The following is a 17369-nucleotide window of genomic DNA, read 5'->3' on the forward strand; positions in this document are numbered from 1 at the left end:
ACTTAGTCCCCAAAGTTTCCAAGTTGGGAGAGAAAAGGAAAACACAACAGAGTTGCTGGAATTTTAACTTTCTATTTAAATATCTCAATATTTGAATTATTCTTACACACAACCTGTTAAGTATATTCATAACTAAACCACTAATCAAATATAATAAAAATGTTCCAAAGGGACTCCTTGGGTTTCCTCTGGATTCTTCCTAGAAAGCAAATTCTCAAGACAAATATCTGATTTCAAAATCTTGACCATCCTCCGTTGGACATTAACCACTTAAACACCATAGTTGGAAGATTTCCACTGAGAACAAGCTGAGGGGAAGGAGAAGAAATAAGTATCAACCAGAAAGCAAACTGGACAGCAAAAGAAATTTTCTATCAAGAAACAGAATTGTCATTGCTATTCTCACGAAAATGATACAGACTTTGACAAGCAAAACCAGCATGGTCTCTTTACTTATGAAGTACCAGTGACAAAATCTGTATTCCCAGGTAGGAGGGAACACAAACGACAAGTCACTGTGCGCATAAAGTGACAAGTAAATAGAAAGAGAAATAAAAAAAGAACTTGTAAATGGCAAACACACACACACACACACACACACACACACACACACACAAACCCAAAACCCCGACTTAAGGTGCATTTAAAGATCTGTTGGGGACATGGGGGAAAACTCAAGTACCAGAACTCAGTCTCACTTTCCCTACCCTCAAAAAGCAAGAACATGACACTTCGCTCAGAGTAGCCAGGGGGCCATGTTCCACTTGCCTCCACCTATTCAAAGGTCCCTTCAAAGGCCGGACTCAGAGGGGGTCCCCAGCGTAATTGAGTCATGACACCCAGAGCCTTGCGGGTGGGGAAGTGGGAGGAGAAACGGAGGGTCAAAACGCGCAATGCTCTATCCGTTCCTGGAAAGCGATATTCCCCCCACACTAGGGGTGCCAACACCCGCTCTAGACCCAACATCCCCTCCCTACCGAACCGCGCAGGCAGCCCGAGCATCTCTCCCTCCTTCCGGCCTCTCCCTCAGTTCCCCGCCGCCTCTTCGACCGCGCCCCCGAACGCAGCCGGGTAGCTCCTCCTCCGGCCGTGTCTCTGCGGCCGAGCCGCCCGCCCACCCGCCGGCGCCAAGGTCTTCTCAACCCGCCGGCGGAAGGATGCCGGGCCGGGCCTCCCAGGCTCCTCCCGGGCCTACCTGCAAGGCGGGCGGGGGCTCCGTCTGCAGCCCAGCGGGGGACTCAGCCACCGACAGGAAGAGGCAGGAAGGAAGCAAGGGGTCCGCTCTACCGACCAGCGGGAGAAAGCAGCCTGAGCGAGGGGCCTCGCGGATAAGTCAGCCTTCGACCCGGCGCCGCCGCCGCTCAGGAGACATCAAGCAAGAAGACGGCGCAAAAGATCACCGAATACACGAACGCCCCAGACATCATAGGAAGAGCGCCCGAGCAATCGTTCAAGGAAGTGCAGTCGAGCGCGGAAAAACAGCTCAGCTCCAACTCTAGGTCCGACTCCTGTCCAAGGCATGAATAAACAAACCCAGATCATAAGCCGTGGAGTAAAGTAGGTGCTTCTGCCATTTTCTGTGTTGGTTGCCAGCTAAGTTGTTGAGAGCACTGGAGTTTTTCTTGGGTGTTGAAGATCAACTCATTGCACAATAACACTTGGCAATTCCGCGACTACGGTATGGACTCCTAACACTATCCCAACTGAGCAAGTGTGACTCTTAGTTTCCTCACGGACAGTGAGGAAAATAAATATATATACATATACATATATATGACATACACATATAAATATACATATATATGACAGAGACAATGAGAGAAAATCCAGACTGAGAAACAAAGTGAGTAATAGCTGTTAAAGCTCCACTTTAGCTCCCATAAAGCATAGCAAAGAGAAGCTGGGAAAATTCAGGGTTTTGTAGGCTGAACTTAAGGCAGGAAAAGAAAAAAAAATACACACATGCTTTTTAATTTTATTCCAAAGGACTGGGACCACAGGTGTGCTTACATAATGATCAAAATTCTCCTTGGGTCAGAACCTGACAAAGATGACATTTTCATCCTCACAGCAATAGCTCTTTCTGAAGTCTCTTAGTAGACAGACTAATATGCTCAGCACAAATGTGGATTAATCCTTACATCCTAGGTCAGTTCAATAAATCACATAGATCACTCCAAATACGGATTACCAGGTGTGGTGATAATAGGGTCTACCCTATTCCCCTCCTAAGGAGGGAGGAGACTTGAACAGTGGAAGTATAAAAAAGAAGTAAGATAGTCCCAGCCGTTAAAGAGCATGTAATCCAATCAAACTGAAAGACCACATCCTTGGGGCACCCTGGGTGGCTCAATCTGTTAAGCACCTGCCTTTGGCTCAGGTCCTGATCTCAGGGTCCTGGGATAGAGGCCCTCCCTCCTGCCTCAGGCTCCCAGCTCAGCTCTCAGCTGGGAGCCTGCTTCTCCCTCTCCCTCTGCAGCTCCCCCTGCTTGTGCTCACGCTCTCTCTCTCTGTCAAATAAATAAATAAAATCTTAAAAAATAAAAAGACCACATCCTTACAACATTAGCTTTATTTACAATTTATTATAATTTTTTAAAAATCTCCTCCTTTAAGTCCATAACAATATTTAAGGGACAATTCATATATATAATACAGGATAAAACCAGCATCCATAATATGAGGACAAAACACTGCTTTTGTCATCTACTAATGTTTTAAGGGACTTAAAAATGAGTAAGCGCTATAGCAATATTTACGGAAGTCTTAAAAAAAGAAAGAATTTAATACTCTGCTTCCAAATCACAAAGTTTTAATTTGTTCATGTTCCCATGCAGTCCTTGGAAATATCCTACATAATGTTTTAAAGTTTAAGCAGAGATACAACAGTGTTATTGTTTTGCATTTATCATTTCCCTATTAAATCTTTAATAGTTGTTATTTTTATCAATTGCACAATATTCCATTGAGAGGATATACTGACCTTGCTTCCCATTATTGGATATGCATGTTGCTTCCAAACATTTTCTGTGTAATAGGTATTGCTGCTTTTGGAAAGAGGCAGTTGTAACCTTTTTATTGATGATTAGGAGCTATTGCACATAAAAAGAGTAAGGAAGCAAGGTACAGATTTATTTCTCTGTCATATAAAAGAAATCCAGAGATGCACAGCCTAGGGTAAGGTGTGGCCATTTGAAGTCAGGGATCAGGCTTCCATCTTGTTGCTCTGCCATCTTCAATAAGTGGCTTTCATCTCAGGTCCAAGACAGCTGTTCAAGCTCTAGCCACCATGTCTACATTCCAACCAGCAGGAAGCTGAAAGGAGAAAGGCATGTCTCCCGCCATAAGGACATATCTTGAAAATAGCACAGGACATTCCCACTTATATTCCACTGGCCAGAATTTAGTCACATAGCCACACCTAACTGGGAATTAGTCTTTATCCTGGGCAGTTCTAAAAGTCAGGGGCCAAAGAATACAAAGCGCCAACTAAATAAGCAGTCTCTGCCACATTCCTGAAGCCAGATGAGGAGCAGCAAATAGACTTTCCTTTGCTGTCATCCAGGGCTGAGTTTCTATTCCCAGAATACATGTTTTAAAGAAGCTTCCTTCTTAGAAAGGCTTGTGGGGCATAAGCAGCTAAAGCTACAGCCCTCATTCAAACTTGACCCCAATAATAACATTATTTTGAAAGCTTGATTTCAGTGAGAAAAACTAAAAAAACTAATTTCAAGGCTACAAGAAATTTTCAGTCTTTCAAAAATTGGAGAGTTTTATTTTGGGAAAAACACCCGAAGTTTATGCAAATATAAATCTAAAATCAGGGGCACCTGGGTGGCTCAGTTGGTTAAGTGCCTGCCTTTGGCTTGGGTCATGGTCCCAGGGTTCTAGGATCGAGCCCCTCATTGGGCTCCCTGATGAGCAGGGAGCCTGCTTCACCCTCTCCCTCTGCCGTTCCTTCTGCTTATGCTCGCTGTATCAAATAAATGGATAAAATCCTTTAAGAAAAATCTAAAATCATCACCTGAAAAAGGAGATATTTGAGAAGCTGAGGCTAAACTGCTCTGTGAAACCAAGGAAAATATGGCTTATTGTACAGGCAGAGTTGCATCTCTATAGATAGATTTCTCTACAGAATTGTTGCTTTCCAAGTGTGGATTTAAGCTTCAGTGTGACAGTAAACTACTGCTTGCTCTTATGGGAGTCAGTTTGGACAGAAGAGTGGATCACAAGAGATCAGGAATTAAAATCCTCAAACCTACAGGAATCTCCTCACCCTGGAGGAAGACTTAAAAAAAGAAACCAGGTGGGCAGAGTAAAGATCATACTGGGATATATCACTAATGTTTACATATTTATGTTACAATTTAATAATTCATTATGTTTTTAAAGATTTTTTATTTGTTTATTTGAGAGAGAGAGTGAGAGAGAGAGAGAGCACAAGCAAGGGGGAGAGGGAGAAGCTAAGAAACTAAGAATATGTATGAGGTCTCTATTTTGTATAATTTGGAAATTGGTAAACCAGTGATGACCCAATATTATGGTTTTCTCTTAATATATCCTGGGACTTTGCTGTCTTGAAACATCTAAAAATTGAGCCCAGTGTGGGCTCAATCTCAGGACCCCGGGATCATGACCTGAGCCCAAGGCAGATGCTTAGCCAACTGAGCCACCCAGGTGCCCCTCAATAATTCATTCTTATGTGGATGACTGATTATTATATTCTGATTGGATTCTCCTGGGGGAGCCACCCCCTTGAAGGAAGGATGATGCTTCTCCTGAAGTAGGGTGACCATCTGTACCAGTTTGCTGAGGACTAGGGGTCTCCCAGGATAAAGAACTCTCAGTGCTAACACTGCAATAGCTCTGGGTAAACTAGGACAGTTGGTCCCCCTGAGAATGGACCTAGCCACTGCCAATCACATGGAAGGAACTTGCGAAGACTAAGCCAGGTAAAGAGGATTGGGACATGTAGACATGGGGGAATTGTCTGGGATGAAGGGTGAAGGGAGGGAAAAGGACAGAAGGGGAATTTTTCCTTATATTGGCTCTCTGGGCTCTAAGAAACATCTACTACACTCTGCATGGTAAAATTGGACCTGAACCTAGGATGAAAGAACTCTGTAGCAGTATCGTGAGTCATCTTATTAGGAATTCCAGGAACAGGAATTGGGCCTTGAGCAGCCAAAATGATGAGCCAATTGTAGATTTTGCTGTTGCAATTCTGTTCTGTTCTTTTGTAGCCTGGTCTCATGGCACTGTGGGTTAATGTGCACACTTTGCGCTGGATGATAAAGTTGAAGCAGGGTAATGATATAGAAGCAGCACAGGTAACAGAGCACCTGAGTGGCTCAGTAGTTAAACGTCTGCCTTCGGCTCAGGTCATGATCCCAGGGTCCTGGGATCGAGCCCCGTATCAGGCTCCCCACTTGGCGGGAAGCCTGCTTCTCCTGCTCCCAGTCCCCCAGCTTGTGTTCCCTATCTCACTCTCTCTCTCTCTCTCTCTCTCTGTCAAATAAATAAATAAAATCTTGAAGAAGCAGCACAGGGAAGGGGAGAGATCCCAGAACATCAGGTAATCATTCACAGAATTATAGGAGGTGCTTCCTTCTTTGGAATTATACAGGATAAATATTCAGTGATGCAATTTATCAGTGGATTGAAATGTATGAACATGTCAAGACTCTAGAATGACAAAGAAATCATCCCTTTCATGGTTAAAGTATCAACAGAATGATAGATCCTTAATGTTTTGTTGGAAACATGGAGATTCCTTTTAAATGGGCTTTTGTTGTTGTTGTTTAATGTACTAACATGATTTCAAGGTCTAATTTCCTTGCTCCTTTCAGTATCCAGAGGTCTCATCACTCCTATTTGATTATCACAAAGGGGGTTTAGAGTGTAGTCATTAAAAAAAAAAAAAAAAGCCTGTGAATTTGATGTGTTAGGGAACTGAAGTTGAAGTGTTCCCGGCATTCAGCTAGTACTTTCCCTTCTTTCCTGCATTGCCATTCTTAGAGTCAACGAACTCTACTTTTGTTATCTCTTCTTCTCACCATTTTGTAAAATCTGGGCTAGACCTAGAGAGCAATACAGGTCTGAGGACATTGCATGCACAATGGTTAAGTTTCCTTGATTTCTTATTTTCTTGTCCTCCTCCTAACTTCCCCTCCATTGCCAGGGACAGCAACTGCTAAGTTCAGTCCTTGAGTTGTTTTCAATTTATGATTTCAGGTCAGGATACAATCACAGTACATCTGTTATCTGTCTAGCTTCTATTTTACTCCTCTCCCCACCACCTCTCATATGTCTTCACTATATTAGACCCCCATTAGTCTAAACTTAGATTAATTTGCTATATATCCTTTACAGTCCAAGGGTCAGGAAAGGAGCTCCATCTCTGGTCAGTTCATTTTAAACTAAGAATGTGTTTGAGATCTCTATGTTGTATAATTTGAAATTGGTAAACCAGTGATGACCCAATATTGTGGTTTCTCTCTTAGTATATTTTGGGACTTTGCTGTCTTGAAACATCCAAGGGCAAATCTGGAAAACTCCTATGCTGACCAGATGGCATCATCTCTGGAAGATGAAGCTTACATAAGACAGACATAATCCTTGACGCTTTCCCAAAACTATACCAGGGAGATACTAAAAATCCACAACAAGGACCTCAAGAGAAGACTTCGCAAGCACTTATAAAAAGCCCCTAGGAGCAAACCTTTGGCAATTTGGAAGTACAGACCCTGATCCCACCCCTAGATCATTTTGGGGAAATTGTAACTAAGGACTGAAAAAATCCTTGCCTGTAAAAATTCACATTGAATGGAGATTAAAGAAACAGATTTGAACAGTTATTCTGTGGAATTATTAGGAAATAAAATGCTCCCAGGGAAAAACACTGCCAGCCAATATTCAGTCGGTTCAGCACTTAGAAATTATCTTTGATGTGCAAGTAATAGACTTGAAATTGCTTTTGAAATCTCTCCAAGACTGTCCCTCCCACTCAGGCTTCATGTTACCAGCCAGTGAGTTAGGTTGTGAAAAACCCCAATTATTCCTTTAGGGTAGGTTTTTTCAGGCTAAAATGCCAGGCATTTTTGAAGTTCACACTCCACCTTGCCACTTATGATAACCCGGATGCCAGTCACCCTTTCCTCATGCGATATGCACAATAGAACCAAAACTCTGTAGGGAAAAATACCCATTTCAGGAAACCTGAAAAGACTGTGAGAGTTAAAATATTGCCTCATGAGGGAGACAAAGCAAGCTTGGTCACAGGTTGGATTTTACAAAGGAAAAATATGTAACGGCACCTGTGCTGCACAGTAAGTAGAACTAACGTTCACAGGCACCTCTTCATGGTCCAGTCTCATCTCCGTGATGTCATTGTACGTACGAAGCTCAACCTCCTGCCAAATGGACCCACTCTTTATAGAGTAGGATGATGACGGGAAATAGCATTTGGAGTAGAAATAAACAGCAGATAATAATCCATAATTGTTTTTAATCACGGAGATGAGTCACCTTCAATTTATTTCCAAATTTCTTCTGTCATCAGCTGTTCATTTCTTTACTTTGAAAATCACCAGATTAACACTGCCAAAGGCAGGTAGGAAATGATCCAAGAGGACAATTCTGAAGTATCACATGGTGAGTTGATGAGAAACTGGGAACAAGACAATCCTCAGGAAAGTCTCTTTTTTGTCCCAGCAAAGGCACCAAAGTGTGAACCTAATTCACACTTTCATTATTCCAATCAGGTTATTTTTATATCAGTATAATTTTAGAATAAGACTTGGTAGGGGACTATTTATTTCCTGGGAAATTCTGTCCATCATTTTGCACACAAGATATCCAAGTAAGTCTAACACCAAAATTCATTTCACACCAAGAAATTAAGTTCTTTTTACCTCCTTTTTCACCACTTCACAATGCCTTCTCTATTCCCTAAATCTTCCTTATATTCAAGGAATTTCAAAGCAGAATGGCCAAACAGACATTCTAACATCATGAGCATAAGAAATGCGATCTATTTAGATGTGAGCTGTCAAAACCTGGGTGAATCTCCGCTGTCCATCAATCTATCAGGGTCTTTAGATCTGTAAAGTGTAAGCTTGCTATTTTATCTTTTTTGACTTGTCTTCTTTAAGCTGATTGGGTTCTTAAACCCATTTAGCCTCTAACTCCTACTCTAAGTTGGAAAGAGGAGATTGGAGTCCAGATGTTCTCCCTAGAAACCAGGTCCAAGTCACAGTCCACCTACTGCAGAAAGACTACAGATGGAGGCTTCAGGCTGTCCCTAACATCCTCTTAAAAACACAAAGCTGCAAACTCAGATTAGTAGCCACTTACTTTTGTCAGAAGACCATTCCCTAACAAATTTGCTCTTTACACTTGCCTCAGATGATGCCTATATATACAGCAAAGTAGAAAAGCTAAAATCCTATCCAATAATTCAGGACAAATATTGTTTTCATTTGAAATCTCTAGATAATTAAATAAAAAACATTCTGGCTGAGTGCCATTTCCCCCTTTGCTTTGATTTTGCAGGCACAATCATAAATGTCTGCTACTAGTGGGTTTTCAAATGAGTGGTGCTCAACCTGGAGTTCAGTGGATAGCAGGGAACTATTGGCTTGGTTTTGGTTTAGCTAATATATTTGCAAATGAATCAAGATATTTTGGCATAGACACACCCTTCTAAAACACACAGATTAAATGTCAGTTTGTGACAAATGTCCACATACTCAGTCATGCTAGATGATGGAACTCTGTAGGGGGTGGCGAGGGGAAAGTTTGTCGCAACTCCTTCTGGAAAGTTTCCCTCCCCGCCACACCTTTCACATTAGCTAAAATGAGTGAGCATCAGCTCCTGGCGGATTCGGTCAGCCTCTAGGTCCAAGGACTCCATGTGCTCATACTCTTCAGGGGGCTGTTCCATGGGTCCTGTCATTGGAGAGGACCAAACATCCATCCCATGCTCCAGGGAGATGTTGTGGAGGACACAACAAGCTAAGATAATGTGGCTGGACTTCTCTGGTGAGTACTGCAGTGCTCCCTTGGATCCATCCAGGCAGCGGAATCGGGAGCAGAGGGTTCGGAAAGTCTTCTCAATCACACTGTGAGTTGCAGAATGGGCCATATTATAGCGATATTCGGCGGGAGTTTCAGGAATGTGAAGGGGGGTCATGAGCCAAGTACGTAGAAAGAAGGAACTGTCACCTGTGGGGAAGGTCCAAAGAAATCATAAATCATTCTAATTGGAATACAAACAGAAAGGAAAATCCAGGAACATATAACAGAGAATGGATAAGAAAATGCAACAGACTCTGGAGCCACTGAACCCCAGAAAAACCAAGAGGGAAATGTTGTGGTAAAAAGAAGGCATGCCAGGATCACAAGCAGGAAGACATAGGTCTTGGCTAGAAATATCCTTGTTAAAACCAACAGAGGAAAAGGCTGATAGCTTAAAAAAGAAAAAGGAAGAAAAAAAAAAAAAAAGCCAAGCCTGAAAATGTGGGAAGGAGGTAAAGGCACTGAAGGAAATAAAATTCCTGGATTTTCTGAATCAGAGATAGTGTTCTTTAATAAAAGGTTAGTAAAAGCTATCATATAGCAAGTCAATCTTCAACATCTCCAAAGAGAAAAAGTGCAAGAGAGAAAAAATAATTCTGCCAGGAGAGCTCAAAATACTTGTGAGGAAAATTTCTAACTTTACCATTTAAGTGTCAAGTCTGAAAGCACTACCTAGGGATTTCAGAGTATTTCATTGAAAACAATCATTCATTCTCCCAGCGCTAAGTAAGATAAAGTCCCAACACCTGTGGCAGAGATCAGAACTCAGGTGTTCCTAGATATTACATTCATTAGAACCATGCCTTTGTAACAGAGGAACTGGCAGAATTTCACATTAACAAAGAGAACATAAATATAATGATACAAATAGTAATAGTGATTAGGAAATCAAATAAGTCAATTAAAATAATATACACAAGGCATTTTCCTAAGGTGACGTCCTTGTCGAATGATCTCGGGCAGTGTTAAGAACAAAATAAAACACAAGACTGGGATGCAATGTCCTGTTACAACAGTACAATGTTTCTATGATGCTTCATTGTCCTGACTCACTACAGCTGGCAGATGAAATGTCTCACCCAGAGGCACAACCCCTTAGAAATCAGAGACAAATAGGCTCTGGGAGTACCGACTTTCATAATAGCTGTGTTCCTGATCCACTATCAGTTTTGGTAAATAGTTATGGACTGTTCAGAGAGTTTAGGCACTGTTACAAAACATACAGGACTCCTTTCTTTCAGGAGTTTACATTTTTAAGAACTGGATTAACTTTATTAAAAAAAATTTTTTAATGTTTTTACTTGTACGTAATTGACATATAACATTGTATTAATTGTATGTACCAGAATAGTGTTAAATATTTAAGAAGCCTCATAATATCTTCAAATTTTACATTTAGTTGACTTTTTCCCCCAAGTACAAACTATTTTAGTTGAATTCACACCTACTAAATACGGAATTTAAGAAACTGATGCTGCAAATAATAACGAAAATAGTATCTGTGACTCATTGAATACCTACTATGTAGCAGGCACTGTGCTAGGCACTTCAAAAGTATTATTTCTTATTATCCAGTCCCAACCCTGCCAGGTAAGATATTACCGAAGTCATTTCATGAATGAGAAGATCAAAATAACGGTCAGCCGTCCTGTGATATACCAGGCAAAGGAAGGAGAAGGAGCTAGTCACTAAATGCTCATGTAAGACTCAGAGTCACAAAAACAATGGCGTAATGCTGTAAGAGAGTAAGATAAACATTTACGATGAATGCCAAAGCACAGAGATACTAAATGGTATTCGTTAAACATTTCTCTAAGAAACAGTATGAGCCTTAAATGGGGAGACATAAAGGATAAGCTAGTTAATGCAGACCTTTTATAACATGCCCCAGGGTCATTAACTGGTTATAATCCAAGCACCACTGGAAAACAGACACTCAGGAGGGGATTAGGATCAGAATTGCTAAACAGATTACAATTGCTTACATGATCAGTCATCCACAAGACATTCTGGCAGATCTTACCCAAAGCTGCTTAACAAGACTAGGCCAAGAGTTGAAGAAATAAGAACTCAGGCTGAATGCTTTGTAGGAGCAGGTAGGTTTAGAGAAGAGGAATAAAGTAATGCAATTCTGAAGGGACAGATGAGAATGAGGACATGAAAGGACGACACCTATGGTAAAAATATGCTAAAAAGATTCAGAGGCTCCCATATATCCCTCCTTTGATGGAAACACTATACTGAATTTAATGTTTGTTATACCTCTGCATTTGTTTATATTGTATCTAAGCAATATAATATTGTTCTTCTTGGTTTTAAATTTTATAAAAATGATTTCATACTAAAAACAAAACAAAAAACAGAAACAAACAAAAAACAAAGGGAATCACAGTCAATTTTACATTTGGTAAATTTAGAACTATTCCACAAATCTGACGGTGTTAAGATACGACCAACCATCTTCTCTTTTTTAACATCTTGTCATCCTCATAATCCTGCCAATCTTCCCCTAAATTATTATCCCATTATCCAACACATCCTTTAGATACCAGTGTTTTCCAAACTTATCTGTTTGTACGAAATCACTTGAGGCAACTGTTAAAAATGGATGTCTAGATTCTTCCCTTGAAGATTCTCATTCCCAAAGTTTGAAGTGGGGCCCAGTGATGTAGATTTTTAATAAATTCCCCAGATGACTCTCTTGATCTAGAAAATGTGTGAAACACTATACTAGCTCAGGGGTCTTCAAACTAGTTTTCCTGTTAGAGATCATGGAGGCTTTGCAAGGGGTATATGATAGAACTGCTAGTAGTACTAAGGGAATCAATTTCCACACGTGCATACTTTTCCCATCCCTAGTGCCTAGCATGTAATCTGATACTGAAACGGCCTTAATAAACATTTGTTAAATGTTGTTACCATATCCATCTCTCCCCCTTCCACTCTTCCTGTAAAGAGGGGAATCAGCAAAGTATATACAAATTTGTCAGAGTTGGGGTGCCTGCCAGGCTCAGTCAGTAGAGCATGTGACTCTTGATCTTGTCATGAGTTTAAGTCCCACATATGGCGTAGAGCCTACCTAAAAAAAAAATTTGTCAGAGTTTTCCCTTATTTCCAACTATGTCCTGTAAATACCTCAAAAAACTAAAGCCGTATCTCCAACTGAAATCTGGGGTCCCAAGGTGTGAAGGAAAAAAGAATAAGTAATTCCTACATGACCTTGAAGTCCTTAACAGAGGAACTATTTGCCAAATAGAGTCAATTCTTCATGGGACCTACTTTTTTTGTTTTGTTTTTTAAAGATTATTTGTTTTTATTTATTTGAAAGACAGAGAGCATGAGCAGAGGGGAGGGGCAGAGAGAGAGAGAGAGAGAGAAGCAGGCTCCCTGCTAAGCAGGGAGCCCGATGTGGGCCTAGATCCCAGGAATTGCCCTTCACTTGACCTAGTTTTAAAAAAGTTAACCACAGGGGCGCCTGGGTGGCTCAGTCGGTTACGTGTCTGCCTTCGGCTCAGGTCAGGATCCCAGGGTCCTGGGATTGAGCCCTGCATCCAGCTCTCTGCTCAGCGGGGAGCCTGCTTCTCCCTCTCCCTGCTGCTCTGCCTACCTGGGCACTCTGCTCTCTCTGTCAAATAAATAAAATCTTTGGGGTGCCTGGGTGGCTCAGATGGTTAAGTGTCTGCCTTCAGCTCAGACCATGATCTCCAGGTCCTGGGATAGAGCCCCACGTCCCGCTCCCAGCTCAGCAGGGAGTCTGTTTCTCCCTATGCCTCTTCCCCTGCTTGTGCTCTCTCTCTCTCTCAAAATGAAAAAATTAAATCTTTTTTAAAAATCTTTAAAAAAAATTAATAAAAGTTAACCACAAGTGACTTAGATATTCCGTGCCTTAATTTCCTCCTCCATAAAAATGTTGATGATATTAGCATTTAACTCTTCAAGAGTTTTTTTAACAACTGAAATAATCCAATGCAAACTGCTTACAACATTGCCTGACAAGTTCTAAGTGCTCACCATGTATTAGCTGGCTTTACAGTCAGGTACCAGAGTCATTTCCTAAAAAATGAGCTTCGTGGCTCAATCAGTTAAGTGTCCCACTCTTGGTTTCAGTTCAGGTCATGATCCCAGGGGCCTGGGATGCAGCCCTGCTCAGCAGGGAGTCTGTTTCTCCCTCTCCCTCTGCTCCTCCCTGTGCTCTTGCTTGTGCACACTCTCTCTCTTGAGCGTGCTCTCTCTCAAATAATCTTTTTTTTTAATACATAAAAAAATCTCCAAAAAAATGAAATTTGAAAGTTCAAAAAAGGCACAAGGTAGGATTTTTTTTTAAGATCCTGGAATCAGGACCCGAGCTGAAGGCAGACGCCTAACTGACTGAGCCAACCAGGAGCTCCCACACAAGGTAGGATTAAGGAAAAGGTCCAGTAGGATAAAGAGAAGGGGGTACACTGAAGGCAGAATGTCAAAGCAACAACTCAAGAAAGTCACTGAGTTCCAAGATACCACACGTAGTACGAGGGCAGCTCTAAACCAATCATTGTGACAGCAGTCTCCTCCCACTTGGAACAGGGGAGAAATAAAGAATATTAAGGAGAAATGATTCCTGAGCGTCTACTGCATGTTAAATACTGTTATGAGCACATGCAGTGTAGATATGATCAGTGGTTTTGAAAGAGAGGTCTTCCAATCCTTCATTTTTCTTTTCATCTCTCACATAATACGTCGTATAGAAGATAACCTTTGTTCTGTTGCTTACACAATAGTCTGCTTTAAAACAAACACACAGGGGCGCCTGGGTGGCATAGCGGTTAAGCGTCTGCCTTCTGCTCAGGGCGTGATCCCGGCGTTATGGAATCGAGCCCCACATCAGGCTCCTCCGCTATGAGCCTGCTTCTTCCTCTCCCACTCCCCCTGCTTGTGTTCCCTCTCTCGCTGGCTGTCTCTATCTCTGTCGAATAAATAAATAAAATCTTTAAAAATAAAAAAATAAAAAATAAATAAAACACACACAACTAAGCTGCCAAGCTCAAGGATATTATCACTGTTACCCAACTATATTCCTCCCAGCTGTGCAGTTACCCTGGTTTTCACTGCTCAATTTTGAATGGGTTCTTGTCCTACTTACATCAGTAAGTCAGGCTTCCCAATGGCACTTGGGCAGATCTGTGAAGTGAGCTCCCTCAAGAACTGTGTGAGGGTACTGTCTGCTAGCATTCTTTTTTTTTTTTTTTTAAGCTTTTTATTTATTTGAGAGAGAGCAAGGTAGAGACAGAGCACAAGCTGGGGGTGGGGGTGGGGAAAGGGAAAAGCAGATCCCCCTGCTGAGTAGGGAGTCCGACTTGACTTGGGGCTGAATCCCAGGAACCCAGGATCATGACCTGAGCCAAAGGCAGATGCTTAACCAACTGGGCCACCCAGGGCCCCTGTTATCATTTTCATATAGATATCATAGTGACAATAACCAATGACAAAAATCCTATATTTGTACAATACTTTATAGTGAACTCTCATATATATTACCTAATCCTAACAATAGGTATTACTGTTGTTGGCATTATTTTTAACTTTTTACACATGATAAAAATTAAGGCTCAGTTGTATGGATGTATTATATTTAACCAGATCTGTTCTGATTAAGAATTTCAGTTGTATTTAAGGGGAATGTTTTTGTAGGGTTATTGTTGCTTTTGTTTCCAACTACAAAACATGCTGCAGTGTAATTTTATTTCGCATTACCACTGTTCGTATTTATGAACATATGCCTCAAGATAAATCCTTAGAAGTGAGGCTCTGGATCAAATACTGTTTTTAAACTTTAATAAATGTCTTTTAAGTGTTCATTTTCTTTAAAAATTAAGGCTCAGGGTGCCTGGGTGGCTCAATTGTTAAGCGTCCGCCTTCAGCTCAGAAGGCAGAATGTCGAAGCAACAACTCAGTGTCCTGGGATCGAGCCCTGCACTGGGCTCACTGCTCAGTGGGAGGCCTGCGTGTCCCTCTCCCACTCCCCCTGCTTGTGTTCCCTCTTTCGCTGTGTCTCTCTCTGTCAAATAAAATCTTTAAAAAAATTTTTCTTAAGGCTCAGAGAGTTCTCACCCGAGGTCTCCTTGAAAAAAGAACAGGACAGAGACTCAGGTTTATAGATTCTCAAATTTCATTCTTCTCTGCTACATTATTTTTCTATGGCTACAAAATGAAGCATGTGCACCTGCAAACTTACCAAGCAGCCAGCTATCTTTGTGCATTCCGGCTTCAAAATGACTATTGAGGGAAGACTGCTGCAGCACAGCATAGTCCTGTAGGCTGCCTGGCCAGCTGGTCTCCACAGTCATTAGTGCCCCTCTGATGTCACACACCATCAGGCAGTTTAAAGAATGCAGACCCTTGCGGTTCACATAGGAGAGGTCTTCAGCATTTGGTGCCTTGATTGCCACATGGATACAGTCAACCACCCCTATCACCCCTGGCATCCCTGCCAACCCATAGAATTCATCCTTCAGAGCCTGCACGGAGGCTTCATCAGCTGGAAAGCGAATGAACTGTGTGGCTCTTTCCACAAGTGCTTCGGTGACATTGGCAACACATCGACTCATAGATGCCTGACTGATACCAATAGCATCTCCCATCCGAGTCTGGAAGGAACCTGAAGTATAGAAGCCCAGTGCTGCAAGAATCTGTGTCTCTGGGCTAATAGCTCTGGATCTTTGAGTAGGTCTAGAAAGACTCGCCCCCAACAGCTCCACCAAGTAATAAATGAACTGTCGAGGAAACCCATACATGGACATCAAATATTCATCAGTCACATCATCCAGCTTAAAACGGTCCAATGTCCGGTGACCTCGGCCATAGAGCAAGAGATCACAGTCAAGCACTGTTATTGGTATAGCCATGGTACATGTAAATGTGATCTCTCCTTCCCTCTGCTACTTTTCCTGAATTCCTCCCAGTGAAGATGTTGGTGCAAGAAGGTATTTAAGGAAGTGTCAGAATTCAGCAGCTAACCATCAGTTAAATGGCTCTGGCATTTATAATCTTCTCTCTGTAAAGGTTAAAAGAAAAAAGCATTAGAAACCGACCAAAGACTTTAAAGTGATTCAAAGGCTACAACAGCTCCTTTTCTCAAACTTCTAATCTGTCCGAGCAAAAGGTGCAATACCTGTAACTCTGGGTTTTTCTCCACTAACTCATGGATGCATAATAGGCTTGCGGTGGTTTGAAAGATAATGGGAGCTGTTTTGTATGTAGCAGACAGCTCCCTCCACTCTAGAGTTTGTAAAAAGAATGGAAGGAAGGAAGGAAGGAAGGAAGGAAGGAAGGAAGGAAGGAAGGAAGGAAGGAAAAGAAAATGGGAGATGATTTTGGTGGCTCACTTAATGCTTGGCATTCGAACCGGGGAAGAGCAAAAGAGTAATAGAGGAGGGGCATCTGACTGACTCAGTCACTACAGGGAGGATCTCTTGATCTCCGGGTTTTAAGTTCCAGCCCCATGTTGGTTGTAGAGATTACTTAAAAATAAAATCTTAAAAAAAAACAAAAACAACTAATGGAGGCGATAGCATAATTATCCATATAGTAAAAGAGGTCTGCTCCTAACTACACAGGCCACGAACTGGCTGACAGAAGTCTTTACTCAGGGCACGGATTAGTCACTCCGGGTTTCATTACCCAAGCCTTCTGGCTCCACCTGATAAGTGCTGAATCTGATAAGTACGAGAGGGACGTGACGGGTGCTCAAACCAGTCTAGTAAGAGAGAAGGGAGCAAAAAACAGCCCGCAACCCAGCCTGGTGGACAAAGACCGTGTGGTCTAAAGCTATCCCTTCTCCCCACGAAATCCAAATCGTGAGGCTGAAGGCCAGGAAGCCAAGAGAGGTTGGAAGAAAGGCGCAAAAGAGGCTGGATGAGCTAGAGCCGGGAGGCGACTCCGCCACTTTTAAAAGGTGCCTTAGAAATGATACTTAGAAATCTGATTGCGCCGGCCACTCAAAGTCAGCCAACGTCCGTCACCCACCTCTCCGCGGCTGCCGGGTTACCAGCAGCACTCCCCACCCACCCAGCCGGGTCGGCCCTCCACTGGAACCGGCGGCCGCGCACTAGCCGCCACGGCGCACACCATAGGCACCGCCCCCTCGCGTCAGCGTCCTCCCCTCGCCGCGTCCTCACTGCCGCCTCCGCGGCGGCGTGCGGTTCGGCGGCGCACATTCCACACTTGGCCCAAACTTTCTCACTCTTTCAAAGACCCCCAGTCTTTACGCCCTTCTTTCCTTCTGAGACACTTGGAAAAATTGGTGAGAAAGATTT

At 42.4% G+C, this 17369-nt stretch overlaps 1 protein-coding gene and 1 long non-coding RNA gene across 2 annotated transcripts; one reads left to right on the top strand and one right to left on the bottom strand.

The window, feature by feature from the left end:
* The first annotated feature begins 49 nt into the window (after positions 1-49).
* Positions 50-6857, top strand: LOC121104762. Its single transcript, XR_005837100.1, has 2 exons — positions 50-1557; positions 6504-6857. It is a non-coding gene; the product is annotated as an uncharacterized LOC121104762 (long non-coding RNA).
* A 1786-nt stretch (positions 6858-8643) lies between these two features.
* HARBI1 (harbinger transposase derived 1) lies at positions 8644-17207 on the bottom strand. Its single transcript, XM_008701016.2, has 3 exons — positions 17080-17207; positions 15290-16108; positions 8644-9225 (listed from the first exon to the last, which is right to left on the bottom strand). The coding sequence occupies exons 2-3, from the start codon at positions 15957-15959 to the stop codon at positions 8849-8851; spliced, it is 1047 nt and encodes a 348-aa protein (XP_008699238.1). The 5' UTR covers positions 15960-16108; positions 17080-17207; the 3' UTR covers positions 8644-8848.
* Positions 17208-17369: the final 162 nt, after the last annotated feature.

The sequence above is a fragment of the Ursus maritimus genome, unplaced genomic scaffold, assembly GCF_017311325.1.
Source record: "Ursus maritimus isolate PB19 unplaced genomic scaffold, ASM1731132v1 scaffold_23, whole genome shotgun sequence".
Taxonomy (NCBI): domain Eukaryota; kingdom Metazoa; phylum Chordata; class Mammalia; order Carnivora; family Ursidae; genus Ursus; species Ursus maritimus.